Genomic DNA, 23,420 nt, shown 5'->3' with positions numbered 1-23,420 from the left:
GTACCATATCCAGTACTCAAGGGACTTACAGTAGTTCATCAAAGGGTCCAGGGTGTCTGAGCGAGATTTTACACTTGGCTCTTTTGCTGACAAGAGAATAAGCTTGAAACTCGTTCGCCTATGGCCCAAACCCTCGCCTTGTTACTTTGCCCAGACTTGGAAGATTACATTAGCAACTACCTAGCCAAAATAAGGTATGGATGCCGATATTTTAAAAGAGGCGACTGAAAATGCCGTGCCGGAGCCGGGGTGGGTCAGCTCCATCAACCCTTATCCACTCCAGTGCAGCAACAGTTCGTCCGCAAACGGTTATAACCGAGAAGTTCTCAGGTTTCACCAACTTAGATTCACGTTGAGGATACACCTGCGTCAGCGGGCACTCGAGTGGCGGCTTGTAGATCCCCAGGGGGCTGCAAGCTTCAAGCTGCTATTCCTCGGTGAAAGCCGCATGCGGCCCCCGATCGAGGAACCTGGCTGCTAAAAGGACGAACATCGGATCAAATCCTTGATCGGTACCGGACAGTCGAGCAGAGCCATTCATTGTCGAATATGAAAGACGCTAATTCTCTAGAAAATATTGAACTAATTGGATGACTACGCTGATGCGTGACGTAGTTGGCTCCCATCTCTGCTAATACTACATATCCTAACGCCTGATTACAAGAAGGAAGAACTTCCGTTTCCGGCGGCCTCTTTATTCCCTCGACCCAACCTGTCGATACATAGCAGACGACGACCGTTGACCTCCCTCGCGCGAATACCGAGCCGCTCTTCCTAGTGGTGATCACCCTCGACGTCGTGGACTGATGAAGGCACTGGACTGCCAGACTTGCGCTCCGCAAGTACCACTCTGTTGGTCTTGCTGATGTTTCGCTCGAGCATCATCTGATAGCCGCCCATTCCCACGATGATGGCCTCGATCGGGATCAGCAGGATGGACAGGTAGAGGCCCGCCTTACTTTGCTTGCAGAGAGTGCCGAAGTGCGGCCTCGTCATCATCGCAACATTGGACCAGCGGCAGCTCCAGCTCTGCAGTGTGTCGACCGTGATCGACGCGTTGATGCTGTAGAAGAAGGACATAGCAATGATCGATGCCACCAGCCCGACCAACGGGGCGGCCACAGCCAATGAGTTATGGATGAGAGTTCGGCTACGCAGCTGGTTGATGTCAGTCTGGGCTCACTCTTTAAAGCAGATTTGACTTACACTTTGGACTCGACTGAAAAGGAGAGTGACAAGATTGACAATTATGAGAATGGAGCTCCCAACGACGAGTGCTACTGTTGGACGCAAGTCGAAGGCGTCCGGCCACAGCGGAAGCATGAAGCCGGCTGGTACGTGGGTGGCATCGTAGACGGCCAGGGCATCTGCCGATGTACCCAGGATGGTGATGCCCATAAGGAGGGCCACAACCGTCAAACTGACTCTCGCGGCGTCGACTCCCTTGAGAAGACGTTCGTGAGAAGGTTTGTGGGTGTCATCGGAATCGACTTCAAAGTCTGAGGTTTGTGTGACATTCTTGAGGTCGGAAGACATGGCGGTAAGAAAGTCGTAGAGAATTGTCGTAAAATTAGTTACAAGTGTAGAATGACCAGACGTGAAGTAAGAAACGATCTCGAGGAAAGAAAAGACGTAGGAAAGAGGAGAGGCGGATGGGAGCCAGGCTGTTGTGTGGTTTCCAGCATCACAAACCTACGAAAAGGGCGCCCGTGAACGTACAAATACAAAGCTCAAGTATTAGATACGCGCCGTGAGCCGTGTTTAGGCCCGGCACGTAATCTTGACCTTGTCTGGGGAACAACGGCAGAGTCCAAAATTATCGTGACGAGCGTTGCGCCGATGCAAGATAGCCGCGCTTGCGACATCTCGGGGCTTTGGGAGAGGGGATCATCGGGCACCCTTGAACAGCCGGCGAGCTTCACATTGGTCAGAAGCCCGCAGATGCCGGTCCCATTGGCGGCCATCCCCAGCGCTTAAAATGGCGGGAAGGCCATGGAGGAGGCCAATGATGAGGTGCAGATAACCTCGTTTTAAATCGAAACGCAAACGCTTATTCGCCAACCGGGATGTGACCACAATCCAAGGTTGCTGCAAATCAATGATAATAGAATGAGACTCTGATGATGGAGGTTCTTATTTGCCGCCGTCAGAAGGAATCCGAAGAATAAGCTCACGTCAAGCGGGAAGAGTGGAGATGAAAAGCAATCCCAGCATCCTTGATCCAGGCCAGGCGACTTAGGTAAGCTTCTTCCTTTTTCACCCGACAGGCGGCAACTGCCGCAGATAAGTGGACTCGACACGTGATGAATCTCCACATGTGTGGTTGACATCTGGTGAGTCGCGGTGCCAGCTGGCAGACCAATCCTACCTTGTCCTTGTCCACAATCTGTGTTATTGGCTTCACCAATCCATCCCACACCAGCGCCGACGTCGAAAAAGGAACTTGCACCTTCGTATCTGCAAATCAATATACAACTTCGCCAGCTAGATTTTCACGTACAGATGCCCAACTTGCGCTTCATACTGTCAGGCCTGTCGTGGTCTTTCTCATTTGAGGCCTGACGGCACATACGGACACGGGACTTCAAGGTTGCGGACGTACGGGCACGGAGATTGGATGAGACAACTGATGGTCACTGCGACGTTGTCCGATATGCTCGTCCCTGAAGGCTGGATTGCGATGAACTCTCCATGACCACGAGTGTGTCTCATCTCTGAGCTGCGACATGCAGCACTGCTCAGCCAATGACGTTTCCACCTTCCTAGAGCGATGGCAATGATTCCACATCGCCAGGGGCGTCTGGACGGCAGGGTATCGGACCCCTCCACGAAAGTGTGAGGTAAGCAAGCAAATGTACAACAATAACAGTAGGCTTGCAGATGAGGCTGTCCCAACCTTGCAGCCGTCTGCGGCGATCAAACTGATGTCGGGACTGTCAAAACTCTGCAGCCTTCAAGAAGCCGGCCTGTCGGACTAGAGATGACAACTGCAACTGCCCCTAGACTCGGATAGCGGCTTTTATGATCTTACAGAGAATTGATCTGAACTCCCTGTCGGTTTGTCGCCGGCACACAAAGATCTTTGCAGTTCCAGCCTCGTCCCAAGGTCTTTCACAGGTGGGTAGGACGACCATCTTTTGGGCCCAGTCCGGCCTAGTTCTTGGCCTCCACTGGAAGAGACATTGGCGTCCGCCGGGTAGGGCCGACTGCTCCGCATGTCAACAATTGTCTGCACTAGCCGGCGGGCCATTAACGGACAAAGCAGCGGGCCAGCGGCCGAACCTAGCTGGTGCCCCAGCTCGCCCAGGGTGCCAGAACAGTTTGGATAGACTAGCGAACAAGTCTTCAGTTCGCGAACGACGAACTTGGCAGACGTGACTGCACATCGGAGGAAGCGAGAGTTTAGGTGCTTGGCCCTCAACGTCCACCGGGTGTGGAATGTCGATCAAGCCATCGTGAGCATATTAGCGAAAGCCAAAGGTCTCAAGGTTGCCAACAACAGCACTACGGATACTCAGCTGCCTACCGCAAGTATTGGCCCAAGACTCGGAGTTCGGCAGCCAGAGACTGTGGGGTGACGGTTCGCCCATCAAAAGTCGGCCACGAAGTGATAGGTCGATTCGCCGACTCAAGTCTCACCGTGGCGCCACGGGTATTTACTGCGGCACGGCTCCCAAGTCCATCCCTCCGGGTTGAGTGTCCCAGATGCTCGGGTTGACTCCTGTTGCACCATCAAGATGCATTGCAGCCGGTCAGTCAGTTGTTGATCCATGTCCCGCATGGCAGACACGATATTCATCTGCCTCTCTGTGCGAATTACAGAGTATCATTGGGTTTTGCCAGCCGACCTTGTCCTCTTTGCAGCAGGGTTTCTCTGAATGACGTCCAATACAGCAACTTTAAAAGTCCGGGCCAGCCAGAACGGAAGACGTAGGTACTCCGCTTCAGCTGAGATTGTCTACAGCCAAGCGAGGGATACGACGCTTGAGAACCACTCAAATTCAATGGTTCATCAGAAAGGCCCTGGTTCAACACACAGACACACAGACTCCAGAATAAGCAGACTGCAGCGACCACCGAGACATCCCCTGTCCAAGACCCCTGACCCCTGGCTCAGCCCAACTGACTGGAACCAACCAGGCGCTCATCACCCGTCATTGCATTCTGATGATCTACGGACCAGCTTACGGCCGGGCCGGTCAAATTCCTTTCTCTCGACTTCCGGGAAACCAGACAGGCACACACAAGACTCAGTAGAGCAAGTAATAGCGGACGGGAATCCTTACAGCCCACACAGGTCCTGGCCAGGCCCAGCAAGCCCTCCATGTCTACCCGCAACATATTCACATGTGCCTGATGGGTCCGGCCCATCACAATTCGCACCGCTGCGGCTTTCCCAGCAGCGCTCCCGCAGATCTGCACCCCTTGGCCCAACTTCGAGACCCCAAAGGCTTCTGCATTTCACCTGCATTGCAGAGAACCTCTCACACTCTTCTCTCACATCGAAATTAATGAATGTTCCATCTCCAAGGGTTCATCAAACGTTATTGGCTCGAATACGGCACAGTGTCGTTGTAATTACGAGAGTCCTAGGGACTTGGCTTAGTACCGACACCTCTGCAGTTCTGTCGTGCAGACGGATATTGACCATCCCTTGGATCGGCACCCCGCCCTCGAGGTCCTCGACCACTTTGACTACTTAGTTTCCTGTCACCGGGTTCACTCTAACTGGAAAGGGAGCAAGCACCGTCAGAATCCTACGAGCAGTGTGAACACCCCTGGTCGCCCCGACCCAAAGCCTCGGGTTCTGGGCCGCCACACTTTCTTCCCTGACACACATATGCAGTCTGGGGGGTGTATTCGTCAAGTGGTCATGAATCACGGAAAAGTTGGTATGCACACAGCTTTCCCTCCTACCTTGTGAGGAGAACCGGGGCTGGGTATTTGTCAAAGAAGTCTAATGATGTCTCGGGTCGCCTTGGACCTTGCGGGACGCAGCCTGGCAGGCATATCCTTTATCCTTTGTATCGTTTGCCCGGGATAGCGCTGGTAGCCGCGGCGTCGCGGCCGATATAATAACCACTCACGCTTGCCACCCCTCCATCAACCCGTCGTCGTGTCCCGCACTGGCCTGACAAACACATCCGTTAGTTTCTGGGCATCCATTCCCACATTGTGGGACTTCAGCGTCGCAAAACCATTCTCGTAGTCTCGCGTCAGCCCTCGGTTTATACAGATCATGTCAACCATCACGATAACCTCCGCTCCAAAAACGCGAACAACCGGCTGCCCCGCGCACGCGATACCATCTCGGCCTCTAGACCACTTTGTACGTTTAGCTCCGTCGATCTCCTGTATAGCCTATAGCCGCGTCCAGCCCCGTTGACCGAAGCCATCACAGCATCTCTTCTCAAGGCTACCCGTAGAACTCCGCCTCAAGATCTGGAACTTCAACCTTCCACCACCGCGTGTCGTGCCCATACGGTGCGGTGCCAAGTCTCTCTCCTTCGCCTCCCACGCCCAATCACCAAGGCCCTCGATGAGCGGGTGTACCTCGTACACAGCCGTACCCGTCAACCTCCACGCCTGTCATGAATCCCGCCTCGAGGCCCTCAAGTCGTACCATCTCAGCTTCGGCATGACGCGCAACCCGGGCCAGATATTCTTCGACAAAGACCATGACGTCCTCTACTTTGGCGCCCGCGACGGCTACATGGCCTCCGAGGCGCAGTTCCGCACAGTCATGGCCCTCTGCGACCCCGAAGACATCTCACAAGTGCGCCGCCTCGCCATTAACGACTCCCTTTTCTGGGTCGACACGATGTACCAGTCCATGAGCGCCGCCAATCTGACGGTGGAGGTCCTCAAGCAGATCCGCGTGCGTATGCCGAGGCTGGAACAGCTCGTCTTCGTGCCGCGGGACGAGAACCCAGTCTACGACGACGAGGTTGAGCTGGTGCCCGCGAACCCGCACGGCGTGCTGGAGCAGCAGATGGCGAGGCAAATGGAGGCGGCGATGAAGACCGTTCGCGACCTGTTTCCGAATTGGACGCCGCCGCAGTGGTGTATCATGGCTCTCGGGTCGGCATAAGCCCCCGGATCACTTCAAAGGATGGGCATTGTGGTTCCTGGGGGGGAACAGAATTTTTCACCAGCGTGTTAAACAACACGTCCCGTTCTCTTCTGCAAGGCAAGATGGTAACAGCACACTAGCCTTCTTATGAGCAGGGAGGAGATGGACCTGCCGCGAGCATGAACTTCAAGACTATGTATTGGGCTGGTCAGATTGCATTTTCAAGATACCCTTTTGTCTTTTCTGTTCTTTTTGAGCGTCATGAAACACTAGCAATGTATTGCGAAGAAAATGTATCAGGTTATGTATTGATAGGGAGCATGTACGAGCCATGTGAATGGTATTAGCCAACATAATTATCCATTCCTGGTTCCCTCAACAGAGTTTGTTATGACCGGTTCCTCACTCACGTCTCAGTCTTGAAGGAAACAGTGATTGAATCAATGTTTGTGGCCTCGCCGAAGGTGTCCTTGATAGGTTTCACTGCTGAATAACTACTCAGTCGAGAAAGCAAAAACAAAAGATACACACGTGATTGTCGGAGCACATCATATATATCGGAACTACTTCCATCCAATAACGCCTCTCGGCTATTAATCACCCCATCATTGTAGCTCCTACGATGAAGGAGAGAAACTCAGACATTCGATCACCATCCTGTTCAAATGTGCGTGGTGCGAGGGCCGACATCAATCTGTCCCATCCGCGTAGATTGCTGAGACAAAGACGCAAAGAGTGGCGTGATATGTGAATCTCTTCGAAAGTTGAGCCCGGATTCGGAAAATGCTCGCCACCGCCTTATCTGACCCCTTGATGGCCTGGTAGGGCTAGTAGGGAAAATTCCGGAAATGCGAAATTGGTACTACAGGTATTGAAAACCGAGTTTTGCAAAGTGTTGTGTGCAAAGCAAAATCCCTTGAACCTTGCGTCTACATTTCCCAATGGGAATTGATCATATTCGTTCCACGAGGTCTATTAAAGTCAAACGGTAGACTGAGCAGACGAGGCAGCTTCCCCAAGAAAGATTAATGCGACTAGACACAATGATCGCAGCATACTTATAAGACGAATCAGATCGGATCTGAAGGACTACTGTTAGAAACATCGGGTGTACTAGGGGAATGGTCTAGGATCTTGGGAATAATGTAGAGCATCTAGTTGAACTTTCCAGATAGAAGGGGATTATAAATCCAAATTTGAATTCGTGGTGTTCTTTGACGTCAAAAAGTGTAGGGAAACTCACATCGCACCAACAATATCGATAATCCTCTCGTGAGTCCCCTTGAACTCGGGCACGAGAGTCGGTCCATTTTTAGATTGCATTGAACCGTGGCGGTCTTCCTGCCAGAAGCAGTACTTAAGGAGGTGGCTCTCCACACCTGTCAGTTTGCCGGCAATGATCAGGACGCTGGGAAGACGAATTCAGGTCTCCTAGCACAAGACCGCTGCCTGCTTGCTTGGCAATCTATTGGGTTCTAGCGGTGTCTTGAAACACTATAGATAGGACATAGGCAGCACCTTGATACCTCGATTCTTCCGTCCCTCGTCATCTTGGTAGTGTTTGGGCAGAATAAATAGCAACAGAGGGGGGCGGGAGAGAAAGAGGAGGGCTGGCAAAAGCTTGTTCAGCTTACCAACCCAGCAAATAGAGATGGTTCATGTTGCCATGGAGCATCAGTCCTTGTAAGTCCTCGCCATCGGCAACCCTCCAGCTGGGCCTCCGTTGGTACATCTGTCCCGCCGCTGTTTCCTTCGGGACCACGCCAACCGGAGAGCCTCATCAGATCACGAAGAGATTCAAAGGCACGTTTACGACGTGAGCCTATGTTGAGTAAGCACCAGAATAGGAAGAGAGGCAGATTTGCTTCTACACAAGTGTGCAGTTGTTACTGGAAGAATGACAACCCAGCACTTCTATATACGTGTACTGAGACCTCAACTGCACGGCAGTTACTTGGGCTCCCGCGACGAAGTGCAAAATCCGACGTAAATCCCATTAATCCATCATAGGCTGGCAATCTATTAAAGACCTGACGGTCGGAGAGAAGATGAACTCCCAACCAAATGAGTATACGATTTTCACAGGTACTGCATTACGTTATGCAAATTACCAAGCTTCCGAGTTTCAAAGTTCCCTTCTATGCATGCATGTGTCTAAAGTAGCCGTACAATCATTCACTATCTCAATAAAGCCCTCTAGCTTATAAAATCGGCCCTCTGTCTTCTGCCGGGCTAATCCCCTCTTCATGCCCGTCATCCCTTAAAAGACCCTGATGCTCGCCACCGCCGTCCTCTCTCGTAAGGCCGGTCTCGACACCCATGCCTCTTGACAACCCGCTCGTCCGACGCGTCTCCTCTGCGCCGTTGAGGACGTACCACACGTCCTTCTTGGTCAGAAGACCCTGTAAAGCACCGCGGTCACTGAATAGGACGTACCGCAGGCCCAGCTTCTGGAAGTAGCTGACGGCAAGATGTAGGTTAGACCTTGACGCCATGGTGATGGGCGTCTGATCCATCCACGGCCGGAGATCAAGAGTCGTACGCGGGTCCGCGAGGGGCTGGTGAGAGAAAAATGCCTCCGTCTCTGATGGAAGAGATCGCGGGGGCTGCGAACACATTTGCAAGTTGTAGGTGAGTTCTGCACGGGAGATGTATCCTAGCAAAATGGCTTCGCGGGGATCTGAAATAACAGGAAATCCTCGGTAGGTATGTGTGTCGAGAATGTTCTTTAGACTGCCAATAGTGTGGCCCGTCGCCGTGAGCACAACCAAGTCCCCGATGCGAGTCATAATCTGCGAGGCAGGAATATCGGGGATGACCATCTCCTCGCTGTTGTCCAGGAAGGGATACTCATTGAAGTGGATCCATGCTTCGTAGATACCCTTCCGGGAGAACGCATCTCCCACCCATTTAGACAGCATGACAGCGATCATGATGGGGAGAACATAGGTCAGAGCTCCCGTCAGCTCGAACATGATGACGACAATTGAGACCGTCATTCGAGTGACGCCCGCAAGTGTAGCGGCCGCGCCGATGATGGCGTATGTTCCCGGTGTTACGCAAGGAACATCTGGCTCGCAGGAGGCAAATGCGAAGAACGTAGGGTGGTTCGTAACCCAGATCTCCATGATAATGCCCACTGCTCTGCCAGTCAGGGCTCCAATAGCCATCGAAGGCAAGATAATTCCGGCAGGCAGCTGGAGGCCGAATGTGATGGTGGCGAGGAAGAAACCAAGGATAGCCCCAAATATCAAGAGAACAATAGTCGGTGCTGACGCGGCCCCGGTCTTACAGAGACCAATTTGGTCGTCGACGTACTTGGAGCACTCGACGAATAAGTTGGAGACAAGCTCTGATGTCTGGAACTTCATGTAATGGTTGGGATAGTTGATGAGTGCCGTCAGAAGGGCAATCGCAGCAACTTGCGTAATAGGTCCAGGTAGCCACGGCGTGTTCTTCTTCCATCGTGCTACGGCCATATTGGCTTTGATGAAGAGGCCGCCGTAGATCCCCTGTCAAACTGTCAGTCGAGGTTGTGGTTCAATGACGGTACGACTTACACCAAGGATACCAAGGAAAACAAACGGTATCAGCTCAAAGCCGTGCCATCCCGTGCTGAATTTGACCTGGTACATGACAAGCTGTCCCGTGCGAAACGGATCAAATGCTTGAAGAACCACTGCAGCAGTCATGGCACAGACAAAACTCTGCCACATGGTTTTGTCGGGAAAGTAGTATGAGAGTTGCTAGTATATGGTTAGCCTTGAAGAAGGGGCATGTCCGGTCGTTACCAACCTCTAGACTGAACAATACTCCTCCGATCGGCGAGCCAAAAGCCACCGAGATTCCAGAGGCAGCAGCAGCAGAGAGGACCTCTCTCTTTCGGGCTGCCATAGCATTAGTAAACACTCCAAATTTGCGTTACAGACTTGGCTCACCCTCGTTGTCGTTGATGTTCTTGAAAAGCTTGATAAAGAGATTGGCGCAGCAACAGGCAACGTGAACCAGGGGTCCCTCTTTGCCCAGCCACATGCCTGAACCAACTGCAAGACACTGCAGAAGTTAGTAAACATGGCAAAAATGAGAAGAACGGATATATAACGTACCAAACCCAGTGACTTGGTGATCAAGGTCCAGCTGCCAAGAAACCTCCGAATAATGAAACCACCCAATACCGTCTTGATCTCGGGTATGCCGCTGTGTTTGGCGTACATTCCGTACTCCTGGACCAGCATAGCCGCGGCCGATGCCAAAATAACCTCAAACCTGTCAGAAGATAGTCGCGAGGCTGTGGGACTGCGAGACTTACAGAGAGGATAAGAAAGAAGAAGTACTCTATGAACCATTTTCCACCGCCGGAAGAAACCCCCAACGCCTTCGCCCAGGGCGTCCACCCGCCGCACTTTGACATCTCATTGTAGCCCCAGCAGCAAAAGTTTTTGTTCAAATAGAACGCGCCTCCTTCCGGGCCGCTAGAGCAGTATCCTGTTTTTAGGTCGCCAAGCCAGTCGGTGGTTATGTCTATGCCAGCAGCTACAGCGCCAACAGCCATACCAGTCAGGATCAGAATGATCCAAACCTCACTGGCATCCACGAGCTGCTTGAACAGTCCAAGTAACCCTTGCGCCCCCGAGTGGAGGACGCGCAGACGCTGGCGCTCTTTTGTGTATTCGAAAATCCAATCGATGGCCGTCAGATCCTCGTATCCCACTCTTCTGCCTGGCCCCTCCACGTACCAATCTAGCGGCGCGCCATCTTTGGTACCTTGGCTCGCAGCACCATGTGCACCTGCCCTCCGTGGTGATCGATTTGAATCGTGGGTCGGCGTTCGCGCGCGCGGCGAGGAGTGAGAAGAGGCAGTGCCTGATCGCGAACCGGTAAAGGCGGACAGAAGCCGGCTCGGAGCTGAGAGAGCATTCTGCTTCTGTTTTCGCTTGAAGGAGAGGGGCTCTTCGAGTTCCTCGTGGATTGGGTCTTCGATCAGGACATCAGCGACGTCTTCGTCTTCGTCTTCGCTCCAGAAGTCCAATTCGTCTCGATCGGCGGGGTCGTTGTTGCTGTTGCTGTTGCTGGCGCCAGTGTTCAGCGGGCGCGATGAGGACGAGGCGGACGAATCATATTGCACAGGACCGGCCATGGTGTGAATCTGGCGACATTGACTCCCAGTATCGTCAGATCATAGCCATCCTGTTGTCGGTTCAAGGTTCCCTTGAACAGGACGGAAACAGTAGGTATCACCTCCCCGTCGCCGGATGGATACCTGTTCGGTGACGAGCCGCGCGTGGCTGACTCGGTGTGGACGCTCGGGCCCCTTTGCGGTCCGTCTTGCGGCTGATGCGACGCCGGGGCAAGTGGCCAAGAGGACCACTTGCAGGGGTCTTGTTGATGGAATGCACCTCATCTGACAGTGGGGGGCTCTTTCCACGATCTGGGTCTTTCTGCGCGGGGCAATTTTTCACGACAGCATCCTTTCGTCTGATCTTGGCATCTTGCATCTTCCTGTAACGTTGACAGCCTGCAATTCTTGCACTCGGATCAAAAAAACAACTCATTGTTTCCAAGAAATCAGATTGCAGTACAAGTCAGATAGGGCTGTGGTGCCCATCGGATTTGTAGAGCAAGAAATCAAACACTCGACTTACACGCTGTCTCATTCGTCTTTCACTTTCTCTCAGCTGCCAATCGAGTCAACGCAAAACACCTACAGAAAAAAAAGGCAAGAGGCGTAGATATGGCAGACCAAGCTCCTGCAGAGTCCGTCGCGGCGCAAGCACCTCCCGGGGTCTCTCAGTCGACGCCAGGAACACAGCAAACCGCATCGCTCGACCAAATTCAGAGTATGTTGAAGGCCAAAGATGATACTTCTAGATTCGTTGGCTTAGCTCTGTTGAAAAGTGTACTCGACAACTCGGAGGAGCTGCGCAACGATGCAGACACCGTCTCAGGCCTCTGGGAATCCATCTCCCCCAAGTTCTTGGACCGGCTGCTGAAGACAGGGTCATCCACGCAATCTAGTCCAAAGGACGCGAAAAACATGCTGGATCTTTCAGTATCAGTCGTCCATACTTTTGCCTTGCTTCTACCAGATCAAGCGAAAAGAGACAAGAGACTTGTTGGAAGAATGCCTCTTTTGGTGTCTAGTTTGCTGCGAAGGTATGCCGACAGCCTACTGAGACGATAGTTGATACGCACACTCACAATGAATGTAGCTCTAGGGAAACTTCTGAAATGAGTATTCAGACCCTACTCACCTTGGCCGCCTTTCCTGAAGGGGCAAAGGTGTTCTTCGATATTGACGACGTAACTCCTCTAGTTGAGGTTGCCCCGAACAACCCATCTGCTCTCGAAATCTTTTCTTTTGCCTGGATCAACTGCATGGACATCGCAGAAGACAGACTGGTGCTGAAGTCCAAGATAGACGAAACCATCCAAGCCTTGGTATCGACATTCAATGGAACGGATGGTGTTACTCTGCTCGAGTTCATAGGCAAATTTCTGCGGAACTCGGATCCCAAGGTAGTTTTCCCTATGAGAGCATACAGGCAACTGACTTACACATAAATAGGCCCTACCCTTGAACCCAAAGTGGATCAAGTCATCCATCGACTTCATCAAGAGACTTCTTACTAGTCGGCCTACACCAGAGGCAAGAAATTCCTACACCATTGCAGCTGCATCCTTGCTCGAGGTGTACCCTTCAGAAACATCAAAACTCTTGTTCACCAGCGATGAAAAGGATGATAAGCCATTCTCGTACCTGTTCATCACTCTACTCCTCACCGACACCCGGGCGAGTCTTCCCCGCCTCTTGGAGCTTCTCAACGATCCCATATACCCAGCCCTCGCACAACGGTTGGGCTCGGCCTTTGATGTCACAACGCACTTCATTGGCTATCTGGTGAAGAGCCTCGACGATGAGAGTCCATCGCCAGCTGCCCTAGTGATGCCTCCCGACTTCCTGCTAAAGATCCGTCGGACGATTTCGGAGGCCCTGTCCCTCGTAATCGAGTTCCTTCGAGATAGGTGGGATGCGTCCGTGGCAGGTGCCTTTGGTCTACACCCCGAAGCACGCTCAAAGGAGACCGACACCTCCATGGGAAAGAGGCTGACAATTTCTTGGGAGTCAAAGAAGAGCAACGTTAACGAGGACCCTCTCATCCTGGCAGCTGTCAAAGCTCTGGCGATCTGGCTTCGCGAGGACGATAACGACCTCTTGAGGAAAGAAGCAGCAGGACTGACGGATTTGCTCCTCGACCTCTACAAGTCGAGCTCTCCTTCAAGCCTCGACTTCCGGTCACCAATCCTAGTAGGTCTGGAGGGAATACTGGTCGAAAAGGCAGGGCTGGAAGAGTTCACGACACACAACGGCTGGGACGTCCTGACCAAAGACCTCGTGGCCATCCTGCAGTCCACGTCGATATCGAGCGACGAAAGCGAAGCCGCGCGCGGCATAGAGATCGTCCGCATCCTTCTGCCAATCGTGGAAGGCGAGGGGACCGGCTCGAGAGAAGAATGGATGGCTCTCGTGACGACGCTGGCCGCCTGGCATGCCCCCGAGGTCAAGCAGCCCGCTCTGGTCCAAGAGGCTCATGTCGCAGCTCTCCAGCTTACGACTGCTTTGCTCATTGGCGCGCCGTACGGTATGAGGCAGCGTTACGTCCACTCAATCAGCGCCATGCTTGGCATAGCTACGCAGCTCGAGAAGCACGTGGGTATCGATGACCCGCTAAGGGAGTCTTTGGACGATGTGCTGCAGACACTAGATAGACTTCGCTAGCTTCCAGCTCCATAAATAACCAGCTTTCTTCCATTCGAGGCCCAAATATCCAGACATGTGTGGCGATTGACTGGCAATGAGCCGATGTTTGAATGATTCCCTACCTGGGTGACATGCAAAGAAACTACGGCTACGAACAAAACCGATAAGAGACCTCGTGTTTCCAAGATGGATAAAATACTACACATCGGAGGTCAAAAGTCACACCATGAAGCTACGAGGCATACTAGAACATCCAGTGGGAGAACTAGTCTGAAGCATATACGATACTCAAGATAAAGCTTCCGTAAGTCACTCCGCGCAATGCAAGATGTAAATGACACGACCTGGGTTGTGCCAGAATCCAAGTTTGAGCCAAGCATAACTTAGCATTTCATCAAATTCGAATATAGAGGTAGACTGAATGACCGACGTCTACTGGCAAACCCCTCGATTATTGTGCCTGAGCAACAAACCTGCTTGCGGACCACGTCTTTTGGGGAAGAAAGCAGTTGAATCTTGGAGGGAATTGGGGTCCAGGGCAGGAAAACACATCAAATATCATCATACCCGAGTGAAGTAATTCAACGAGTTCAATATCTTTAGTAATTCTCCCCTGCAAATTGTCCGTCATCATTTACAATCTAGACGAAAATCCGCTAGGAACAAGAAATTTATGAAACTTTTGACCTTCCTTGTAAAAGGAAGCTCAGAACTCATGATCCTAGACCATGATTTGAATCTCCATCAACGGAAGATTGCCCTCATCAGCTCAACTCAAACAGCAGCCATCGGAACTTGCGCCTCCCTTCGCACAGCTTCGCCGCCCTCATCGACACCATTGCTCTTCAACACCGCCGCCGCCGCCTCAGCCTTGACCCGCCTCTTCCTCGCCCGGCGGACCTCAATCTCGATATCCTTCATCTCGGCATCCACAGAGACCAACCGGGGGATGACGTCCTGCACGGCCTGCACCGAGAGCGTTTGCGCCTGCCTCAGCGGCATCGGCGCCAGGATCCCGAACCACCGGAGGGGATCATTGCTCTTCTTCTTCTTCTTCTTCTTCTTCTGCTTCGTCCCTTCCTTCTCCTTCTCTGACTCCCCCTCCTTCTCGGCTTCTCTCTCGGTCTCCTCGCCAATAGAGGAGGTCACCCCTTCCGACTCCATACCCGGAGCCTCATTGACATCACCACTCTTCGCCGCCGCCGCCGCCGCAGACGCTCCGTCCTCCGCAGCCTCCACCTTCGGCTCCGTCACAGCATCGCCATCATCCGCAGCTTTAACAACCTCAAAGCGGGGAACACCCCTGTCATTAACCGCCAGCTCGAGGGTCCTCGAAGCCCGCATGCGCTGGTCGTAGTAATCCGGCCCGTAACGGACGCCCCTCTCGGCGGAGAAGTTGGCTCGTGCAATGTTCTGATACATGCCGGCCTGGGTCCCGCTGAGGCGCTCGCGCAAGGCGCTGTACTCGTCCAGCAGGAGGAGATAGCGCTCCAAGAGACTATCGATGTGGTCCGTCTCCATTGTTCTTCCGGCGCTGGCGGTAAATGGGGATGTGAGATTGGAGATGTGGCGGGGGGGGCTTAAAGGTGAGGTGAGCAAAAGGCGAGACGAGAAGTCAACGGATCGATTTGCTGTGGCTGAAGTGTGCGGCTGGAAGGGAAATCAAAGCGTGTACCTGGGTGAAATGGGTCGGGATGTCGTCGGGGTTGCCTTTGCAGCTGACTCTAAGCAATTGAAGATGAGGTGGTCTCGTAGGGCTATGCATGAGGTTGATTGTCGGCTGCAGCCTCACATGCGTTGGAAATTTGTGGCTTGAGCGATGATCTGCACAGAAGGAACGGCACTCTCATGCAGGGGTAGCCCTGAGCTAGCGACTGCAAGACCCGAGTCTGCGGCAATGGGTACCTGTACTTTACATCCGTTTTCTTAGACGCCCAGGTATCAAAATAAGTCACTCTACTTTAAGCAGCCAGGCCAGCGACCTTTAATCAAATTTACTCCCCGTGCAAGTTCTTGACATGCGATGATCCCGCGGTCAAGACATTCCAACGGGTAATGCCACCTGCCAAGACAACGCTTCCCAAAAAAAGACAAGAGAGAGAAAACGGCTGAGCAAACAAACGCGCAGGGAAATGTGATGCAACAGCAACGGTGACGTGGAACACACGCACAAAGGGACTGAGGCAATGTCGAGGCTCGGCGGCAAACAAAGCGGGAACAAAGACGGACGGAGAGCATCAGCTCAGTATCCGTACGAAAATCTTTCCTCTAGTCCTTTGGGGTCCTGTCATGCCCTGCCATGTGCTTTATCCTCGGATGGCCGTCGGGTCGGTGGTTGTTTGTAATGCGCTCGTACCAGTGCGACCTTTCCGGCATAGCTTCCTGTTTCAGCTTTTGACATTGATGGATACGATTTGCTCTTGAATGCTGCCATGCGCCCAGCAGGGAAGATTGCCGTCTGAAAGGGAGACGTGATGGTCAGGTATCAGGATAACTAATAGCCACATAGAATCACAGACTGACGCCGCTATGGGGTCCAAATGCCTGTTGGGACTTATTTCCCGTTGTCCACGCCAATCTGTCGAGCACGAGCCGGGGATAGTCCTTTTATGTCGGTGATCCCGGAGATCGATCACGCAGGGCCCTGGCGATGGACGCATGTGAGACTGAGGAGGATGGCCGGGAGAATAGGGAGGCACACGGAGTCCTTGGCTTTTGTTTAGAAGACCGGAATGATAATAAGACTTGGATGAAGACCAGAAGAAATGTTTAGAAAAGTGCAACGCAATGCAAGACGGGAAGCAAACTGGGCCATCGCGCCAGGCGGGAGTGACGGATGGATCGAAGCATTAAAGAAGGCTGCGGGTTCCCGTCTAGCTTATTCCCTGTATATGAGAGACTGCCTCAAACGCGTGTCGTCCATATGACTTGGAAGGCATCGTCCAACCCCAGGAGCTACTTTGCGGGCCTGGCGGTGTTTCGATGCCCACTTTGACGGCGCGAAGCGAGGGTAGCATCCGGGACGGCAAACTGCAGAAGAAAGACTTGCATAGGGGTTGGAGACTTGTGAGTCTAATAGACACGGCATGCCACGAGCGAGTGGCGCGCCATCGGCGTGTCAGTGTCAAACGTCGAGGTTCAAGACCTTGTGGTCGAGCTGAAGACAAAGAAGGGATTGTGCGCTAAATTGTTTGGAGAATGAGCCACAACACTGAGTTAGGTACCTTGGTGTCCGAGGAGCATCAAGCCCAATTACCAGTAGTTTTCGAGTTTCGGCGGCGACAGCTGACGCACAGCAGAGTAAGAATCACGCCTGTCTTACTCCGATGGCATCGACGAGTATACTTCGAGGTCAACGGTAAGGCGAAGTCGAGTTCCAAAGCCATATTATTCTGGGCCTGCGTTGCTTTTGATGGAGGTGCGGATCCGCCCGAGAAGACCATCTCGGGTCGATTGGTGTCTGTCTGAGACGGTGGGGCCCAGTAGCTTAGATCCCGCAGTACATTACAGCATTGACGAAGAGCAGCAATGTATGGTCTGGATCCGGTGCCCCTTCCCATCTCGATAAACGGCCGCTGCAGGCCCCGAGTGGCGGGAGGTCGCCGACGTTGGTGGTTGAACTTACGATTTCCATGCTGATATGAGGAGGCGTCAATACGGATCGGTTCTAGGGGGGCGAAAGAACTATGGGATGATTACATGAAAAAAAAAGAGATCACGCAAAGTTTGGTGAAAACTCTGCTGGACAAACCTGGCCTGAGCTGAGTTGCTGATGACATGAGGGCATTCCTTTCTTTTTCATGCGTTGAGGAAACTGTCAAGATGCCCGACTAGGTATTCTCGTCTGATATTGTTCTGGTGGAAGGGTGTCTCTGCAAGTGGCAAGAGCCAAGCACTGACATGAAGGGGCACATTCCATCTCACCCCGCTGCGAAAGGGTTGGACGAGAATGAACCCTCGATGGTAAGTGCGAGGAAGTCATTTGAGCCGTCGGCAGACGGCACTTGGCGATATGTGCGTTGGGAAGTGTATTGTGTCCGAAGAAGGCCAATGCGATATGCGGGTTGGCTGGCGTGATGTCAGGACCGTGATGCATATGCTCGTGCTTTGCTGGTGCAGGAGCAACCCTAAGAGCAAAAGGAAGCGTTTAGGCAGGTGTGCTTCTTGGGACTTGCTGCAGAAGCTTGGACGATGGACTAGATTTTAGAAATGATGTTTTCTGCCTCACACGTTCATCCAAGAAGACACCTCAAATCAACTTAAGGTACCTTAAGTGTACACGGATTAAAGTGTACATAGGCAGGTGGCTTCCTCTCGACGTGCACTTGCACCTTCCTCGTCGAAGCTTGAGGTACCAGGTACGTAGTCACTTATAGAAGCAAGAGCACATGCCTTTTGCAACGTGAGAATGGTGGGGGACGGGATTCCAACGCCTCAGGCCCAAAGGTCCTCCGCCCAATTTGCGCAGTGACGAGGGTTTCTCAAGGAAAGGTACGGATACCTTTCCTCACCTCACCACCTGGAGGAGTAGGACTGACAAAGTCGCGACACTCCGGGTACAATAGACGCAGCACCACTCCAAGCACATACAGCTTCTGCTTACAACTGGCACCGCCTCGCCATCCGACAGCTTGCGGCTTTGGTCTTTTGGCTACCATAGCAGTCGCAAAGTGCAACGCCATTGCTGCTGGGGTCGAAGCCAGTTCAAGATCTACTCAGCTCAACCCAAGCCAGCGGATGCCGCTCTTTCAAAGATGGGGGACGATCCACTCTTTACGGGTTAAAAAAGTGGTCGGTGAGGGCGGTGAAGGATCAAGACGAGGAGCAAGCTACGAATGCCCCGCGCACCCAACCCCGAGCCAGACGGAACCATCAAGCCGAGAATTCCAAGACTTTTGTCCAACTCATCAACATCGTGGCCGCGCGCCCACCTTACCACCGTACCTAGGTCCGCTTGGGGAGACCGTAGCTTTGTTGGCAGTTGCTGGAGAGCGTTGGGCCGGTTCTTGGTGTGGAGGGGTGGCAGGACTACGCTGTACCGGGCAACATCGGCACTGGCACCAACAAACGCACCTCTCGGTATCAAAGGTAAGCGCCTGAGGGGCTGGCTTGGTGCCTCCTTGATACGAATTGACGACAAAAGGGTGGCTGCTTGCGTTCCCGTCCGTATACAGCATCTCATTCCCTTCTGATATTAGCGGAAAGGACAGGAGGGAGGAATGGCACTTGGGACTGAGATGAGCAGACCAGGGCATGGCACCGACGCTGGCTACGTAACCCCTGGAAGTTGAGGTGAGCGTCGAACAAATTAAAGGAAAGCCGGCAAGGTGGAAGATTGGTGAAGATGCCCCGCTCACCCCCGACCAGGCTATTCGTTCCAGAATCCAGCCAGCCCAGCAGCAGCAGCAACAGCAGCAGCAGCAGCAGCATCAACCCACCCACGTCTGCGACCTGCGGCCTGCGGCCTGCCCTGGGTTGTTCGGTACCTTGGTGCCTGCCAGTACACACGGAAGCACTCTTGCTTTCCGCACAATCCAAGGACCAAGGGAACATGGCTGGACGTTCTTGACCTTCCGGGTTAGGCCATGTCCTCCAGCTAGCACTGCACCAGGCTATCTCAAGCACCCCAACGCCAACCGATCAGGCGCCATCCATCCCTCTGGAACAGTAACCACCCCGTCCAAGTCCAATCATTGCTAAGAGCAGCCTTGCAAACACCGAATTAACACGTCGACGTTGAAGTGGGAGCAGGAAGAAGAGGAGGCGACGGCGGCGGTTGTGGACTTGTGGTGGTGAATAGACCGGAGACTTGGAAGACCCCTTCTGACACGGGCACTCTCCAATCTCTACCCGCCCCCAGTCTTGCTCACCCTCACATACAGGCACAGGGCACGAGGTACGAGGCACTTTGTCCAGCAACAAGTCACTTTGAGGAGCAAAAGATGAGACGAGAGACTTTGGTGTTGCTTGCTTTTCCACTGCTCATTGATTAGAGATGAGGGATCCCCCTTTCTTTCTCTCCCTTTTCATAACCCTGTCACTCATCGGGGGCTTGCTACCCTCGTGAGGCATTCCGAACTGATTCGAATAGCGGCAGGTATCTGTGAGAATACTTCTCCGTATCGGTTGATTACCTCGGAGTTGAGGTCTCTACTCGAGGCCTGGGAGACCTGAGGTACCCGACCTTATTAGGAAGGGTGGAAGGAACCGTTCCTGTATCTGCTGCAGCTACATCCCTATACACTTGCCCTGTGCTGGTTGGCTGCAAATGTTGCTAAAGTTTTTTGCTGTCAACTGCCATGTCTTTGTTCATCCTTCGTTCACCAGCCCCCCAAGAAGACTCGGGAGTAATCAGGTCAGGTACCTAGAGGTAGGTACTTGTGGGTGTGGGTGTCGCCGGATGGATAGTTGGCCGAAGCATCTCAGGACAAATGCTGTCTTCAGGACCAACAACATGAGGACTATATGATACTTATTACCTATCTTCATCCCGAGAATGTCTAGACATACAATGCCTGAATAAACTACTTCGTACACTGACCTTGCTACGCCTCATACACCTCTCTCTGTCCTGTCTCTCTCTGCATCTTACCTTGCGTGTAGTGCCACTGGTGTGTGCAAGGTTCTCTTCCTGCAGCCTTCCATTGCCTTGCCTTGCCTTGACACTGACACCAACTGACACTCGTCAATTCCACCCGTCTTTTGAATTATTTTATCCTTCTTATTTGCTTGTTCCCCCCTTCGCTCTTCTCCCGACCACTCACTCTCCTCATTCGACGCCAAAAAAAGAAAGAAAGTAGAAAAACAGGGACTTTTAAAAATCAAACCCCCGAACGCAAGGTCGAATCTGCTACTACCCGACCCCATCCTCCCCCTTCTATTCCCTCCCGTCTGGTGAGGTGTTCCACTTTCCCGCGTGTACTCTGCCGCTGCTGCACCGCTGCAGCGTGTGTCGAGACCACCGCCGACGCCATCGCTACCTTGCTGAAAAAAAAAATAAAAAAAATCCCCGACGACATCTCACTTGTGACCTTCCAGACGTCCTTGACCTTGCGGCTTTACTTTGGTTGGGTCCCGTCCCGTCGTCGTCGTCGCCTCCTTCTCTCACTCGTTCCTTCCCTACCTTACCCCGTTATCCTTCCTCGCCTTACTCTTTTCACTTCGCCGTTGCCTTGTCACCTTGTCCCTTGCCTTGCTCCTTCCTTCACCTTCTTACCACCACCTGCACCGAAGAGAAAAAAAAGACCACCACACCGGCACCCGACCCAATCCACGCCTTTTCTTCCCCTTCGTCGCCGCCCCCCCATTTCGACCTCGACCCCGTTCTCCGTCTCCACTACCCACCTCATCTTTCCGCCCTGCAGCAACGGCAACCACCACTGCCACTACCTGCCTGCCTTACTACTACTCCGTACCAATACCACTGGGCTACTACCACCACACTTTACCTACCACCCGACTCGACTCCTCCTGCCCGCTGCCACTCTAACCCCCAACTACCTGCGCCTGGAAATCACGCCCGACTCCGACCCCGACCTCGACAAGACAAGACACTCGACACGACACGACGCGCCGCGCGATAAGGGAGAGACTGAGAGACCAGTCTTAATTTTTCTTTCCACAGGTCTCTGTTCCTGCACAGGAACATCATTGATCTAGACAATGGTCGTCGCTACTATCAAGTGCGTACAATTTGAGCATCTTTTCGCTAGGCTTCATATTCTCACTTTCCCCCTTCCCGACACTTGACAACTGACACTTGCCGTCGCCCTTTCTACTGTTTCGCTTGCCTGCTATTGCCCTGTTTGCAGCGTCGCTGTTGCTGTCGGATTCCACTGCTACCTATTACTCGGGGGTTGGAGGAGGCTTTTCTTCACCGTTGCCAATCCTGACTTCAACTTGACGATCGGCAAATGGCAGCCATCAAAGCGCGCATGTCACTAGCCACTTTTGTTTGCCTCAGAAGAACTGATTCTCTCCTTTTCTAGGTGTGTTGTCGTCGGCGACGGTGCGGTCGGAAAGACATGTCTCCTCATCAGCTACACGACGAACAAGTTCCCCTCCGAATACGTTCCGACTGTCTTCGATAACTACGCCGTCACCGTTATGTGAGTCCTCTCCTACAACACCTCCTAAACAATCGAAGTCCGAGTTGCACAAAGCAAAGGCAAGGGGGTCTTTACAAGAGATGGTCAAGGGGCGGATAAACCGACGAATGGATGAACCAATAACAATGGGGATTCGGGGAGAAAGTGTGCTACAAGAGACGAGAAGCTGCTGGACTTTTCGGTAGGCCATTTCGCTGATGCTGGATTTTTCTCTTACGCAGGATTGGTGACGAGCCTTACACACTGGGACTGTTCGATACCGCCGGTCAGGAAGATTACGACAGACTCCGCCCCCTTTCCTATCCCCAGACCGACGTCTTCCTCGTCTGCTTCAGCGTCACATCACCCGCCTCCTTCGAGAACGTCCGTGAGAAGTGGTTCCCCGAGGTACATCACCACTGCCCCGGCGTCCCTTGCCTCATCGTCGGCACCCAGGTCGATCTGCGCGAGGACCCCAGCGTCCGCGAGAAGCTTTCTAAGCAGAAGATGTCTCCGGTACGGAAAGAGGATGGTGAGCGGATGGCGAAGGATTTGGGTGCGGTCAAGTATGTCGAGTGCAGTGCTCTGACGCAGTACAAGCTGAAGGACGTCTTCGATGAGGTATGTAATATCCACATTTTCCGTTGGACTTACTTTCTTTCACTCTTCCCCTCCACTTGCCTCTATATCAGCCCTAGATTTGATACTGACATGCTACCCCAGGCAATTGTTGCGGCTCTGGAGCCTCCTGCCCCGAAGAAGAAGTCACACAAGTGTCTTGTGCTTTGATCGTGGGACTCCTTGACGCATGGGTCTTGCTTTCCTCCCGCCATGCCTACCCAGTTCTGGCTCTGGCGGCGAGAGGAAAAGCCGAGAACCAGGCTTGGACATTTTCTCTTGCCATCCAGATGCGCGCGCAAACGGTTCTGGGTTTCCATCTTCGAACGGCATTTTGGACCTTTTTTTTGCAGCGCGCATGGCATTGGACACGCTAGGTGTTGATCAACCACGGCTTTGGACCGATCAGGGACGGTCGTTCCTCGCGAATTAATGGATTGGACTTCCTGGTTCAGCGACAATGAGGGTTTGGATTGGATCATCTGGCCACGGCGGTCCGGGCTTCTAGGCATATCTTGATTGGGGACTGCGAAGAGGACGAATGGGCAAGTCGACGGGCTGTGTTTCCCCCCTTCCATATTCTGTTCACCAATTCCCAGAGCTCTTCCTCATCCTATCACCCTCTTACCAATTTCAGCCCCTCATCCCTCTCGCATCCCCATTACGCCTTGCTGTGGCCCGGATCTTGGTGGTCTTTCTTGCTTCTTTCTACATTTAGGGATGGGTAAATTCATCACGCAGGCAGGAATACTTCGATAGGACAGTTTGGCGATTGGAGTGCACTTTAAATCGATGGTCTTTTTTTCTTCGCACTGAACCCCCAAAGTGTCTGTACGCGACCCCCTTCCACAACCATAGCCCGCGCTGAGCGAGCACCGATCAA

At 52.9% G+C, this 23,420-nt stretch overlaps 8 protein-coding genes across 8 annotated transcripts; 5 read left to right on the top strand and 3 right to left on the bottom strand.

The window, feature by feature from the left end:
- Window positions 1-774: 774 nt before the first annotated feature.
- BDP55DRAFT_723938 (uncharacterized protein) lies at window positions 775-1,536 on the bottom strand (the record flags this gene model as incomplete). The annotated part of the gene is made up of 2 exons (XM_060578820.1): window positions 775-1,158; window positions 1,207-1,536. The coding sequence occupies 2 exons, from the start codon at window positions 1,534-1,536 to the stop codon at window positions 775-777; spliced, it is 714 nt and encodes a 237-aa protein (XP_060435027.1).
- Window positions 1,537-3,638: 2,102 nt separating this feature from the next.
- On the top strand, window positions 3,639-5,121 carry BDP55DRAFT_261573 (uncharacterized protein). The gene has a single exon (XM_060566343.1). It carries the CDS (start codon window positions 3,879-3,881, stop codon window positions 4,701-4,703), a length of 825 nt encoding a protein of 274 aa, XP_060435026.1. The 5' UTR covers window positions 3,639-3,878; the 3' UTR covers window positions 4,704-5,121.
- Window positions 5,122-5,239: 118 nt separating this feature from the next.
- BDP55DRAFT_541653 (uncharacterized protein) lies at window positions 5,240-6,091 on the top strand (the record flags this gene model as incomplete). The annotated part of the gene is made up of 2 exons (XM_060568235.1): window positions 5,240-5,329; window positions 5,402-6,091. The coding sequence occupies 2 exons, from the start codon at window positions 5,240-5,242 to the stop codon at window positions 6,089-6,091; spliced, it is 780 nt and encodes a 259-aa protein (XP_060435025.1).
- Window positions 6,092-8,274: 2,183 nt separating this feature from the next.
- Window positions 8,275-11,210, bottom strand: BDP55DRAFT_541677 (voltage gated chloride channel; the record flags this gene model as incomplete). The annotated part of the gene is made up of 6 exons (XM_060568243.1): window positions 8,275-9,585; window positions 9,634-9,819; window positions 9,869-9,960; window positions 10,012-10,126; window positions 10,180-10,332; window positions 10,383-11,210. The coding sequence occupies 6 exons, from the start codon at window positions 11,208-11,210 to the stop codon at window positions 8,275-8,277; spliced, it is 2,685 nt and encodes an 894-aa protein (XP_060435024.1).
- Window positions 11,211-11,804: 594 nt separating this feature from the next.
- On the top strand, window positions 11,805-13,850 carry BDP55DRAFT_542573 (Neurochondrin-domain-containing protein; the record flags this gene model as incomplete). The annotated part of the gene is made up of 3 exons (XM_060568325.1): window positions 11,805-12,226; window positions 12,283-12,589; window positions 12,639-13,850. 3 exons carry the CDS (start codon window positions 11,805-11,807, stop codon window positions 13,848-13,850), a joined length of 1,941 nt encoding a protein of 646 aa, XP_060435023.1.
- Window positions 13,851-14,558: 708 nt separating this feature from the next.
- BDP55DRAFT_261533 (uncharacterized protein) lies at window positions 14,559-15,648 on the bottom strand. Its single transcript, XM_060566342.1, has one exon. It carries the CDS (start codon window positions 15,351-15,353, stop codon window positions 14,607-14,609), a length of 747 nt encoding a protein of 248 aa, XP_060435022.1. The 5' UTR covers window positions 15,354-15,648; the 3' UTR covers window positions 14,559-14,606.
- A 3,019-nt stretch (window positions 15,649-18,667) lies between these two features.
- On the top strand, window positions 18,668-19,532 carry BDP55DRAFT_627003 (uncharacterized protein; the record flags this gene model as incomplete). Its single annotated transcript, XM_060571697.1, has 2 exons — window positions 18,668-18,920; window positions 19,120-19,532. 2 exons carry the CDS (start codon window positions 18,668-18,670, stop codon window positions 19,530-19,532), a joined length of 666 nt encoding a protein of 221 aa, XP_060435021.1.
- Window positions 19,533-21,494: 1,962 nt separating this feature from the next.
- Window positions 21,495-22,708, top strand: BDP55DRAFT_723933 (GTPase CDC42; the record flags this gene model as incomplete). The annotated part of the gene is made up of 4 exons (XM_060578819.1): window positions 21,495-21,514; window positions 21,821-21,940; window positions 22,162-22,540; window positions 22,643-22,708. 4 exons carry the CDS (start codon window positions 21,495-21,497, stop codon window positions 22,706-22,708), a joined length of 585 nt encoding a protein of 194 aa, XP_060435020.1.
- Window positions 22,709-23,420: the final 712 nt, after the last annotated feature.

Source organism: Colletotrichum godetiae (genome assembly GCF_030913485.1).
Source record: "Colletotrichum godetiae strain CBS 193.32 chromosome Unknown BDP55scaffold_4, whole genome shotgun sequence".
Lineage (NCBI taxonomy): Eukaryota > Fungi > Ascomycota > Sordariomycetes > Glomerellales > Glomerellaceae > Colletotrichum > Colletotrichum godetiae.
This window is presented reverse-complemented; position numbering and strand designations above follow the sequence as displayed.

Bases quoted from the DNA above. Each gene is read 5' to 3' on its own strand.
- BDP55DRAFT_261533 (XM_060566342.1), bottom strand. From the start codon at position 15,353: ATGGAGACGGACCACATCGATAGTCTCTTGGAGCGCTATCTCCTCCTG.
- BDP55DRAFT_261573 (XM_060566343.1), top strand. From the start codon at position 3,879: ATGACGTCCAATACAGCAACTTTAAAAGTCCGGGCCAGCCAGAACGGA.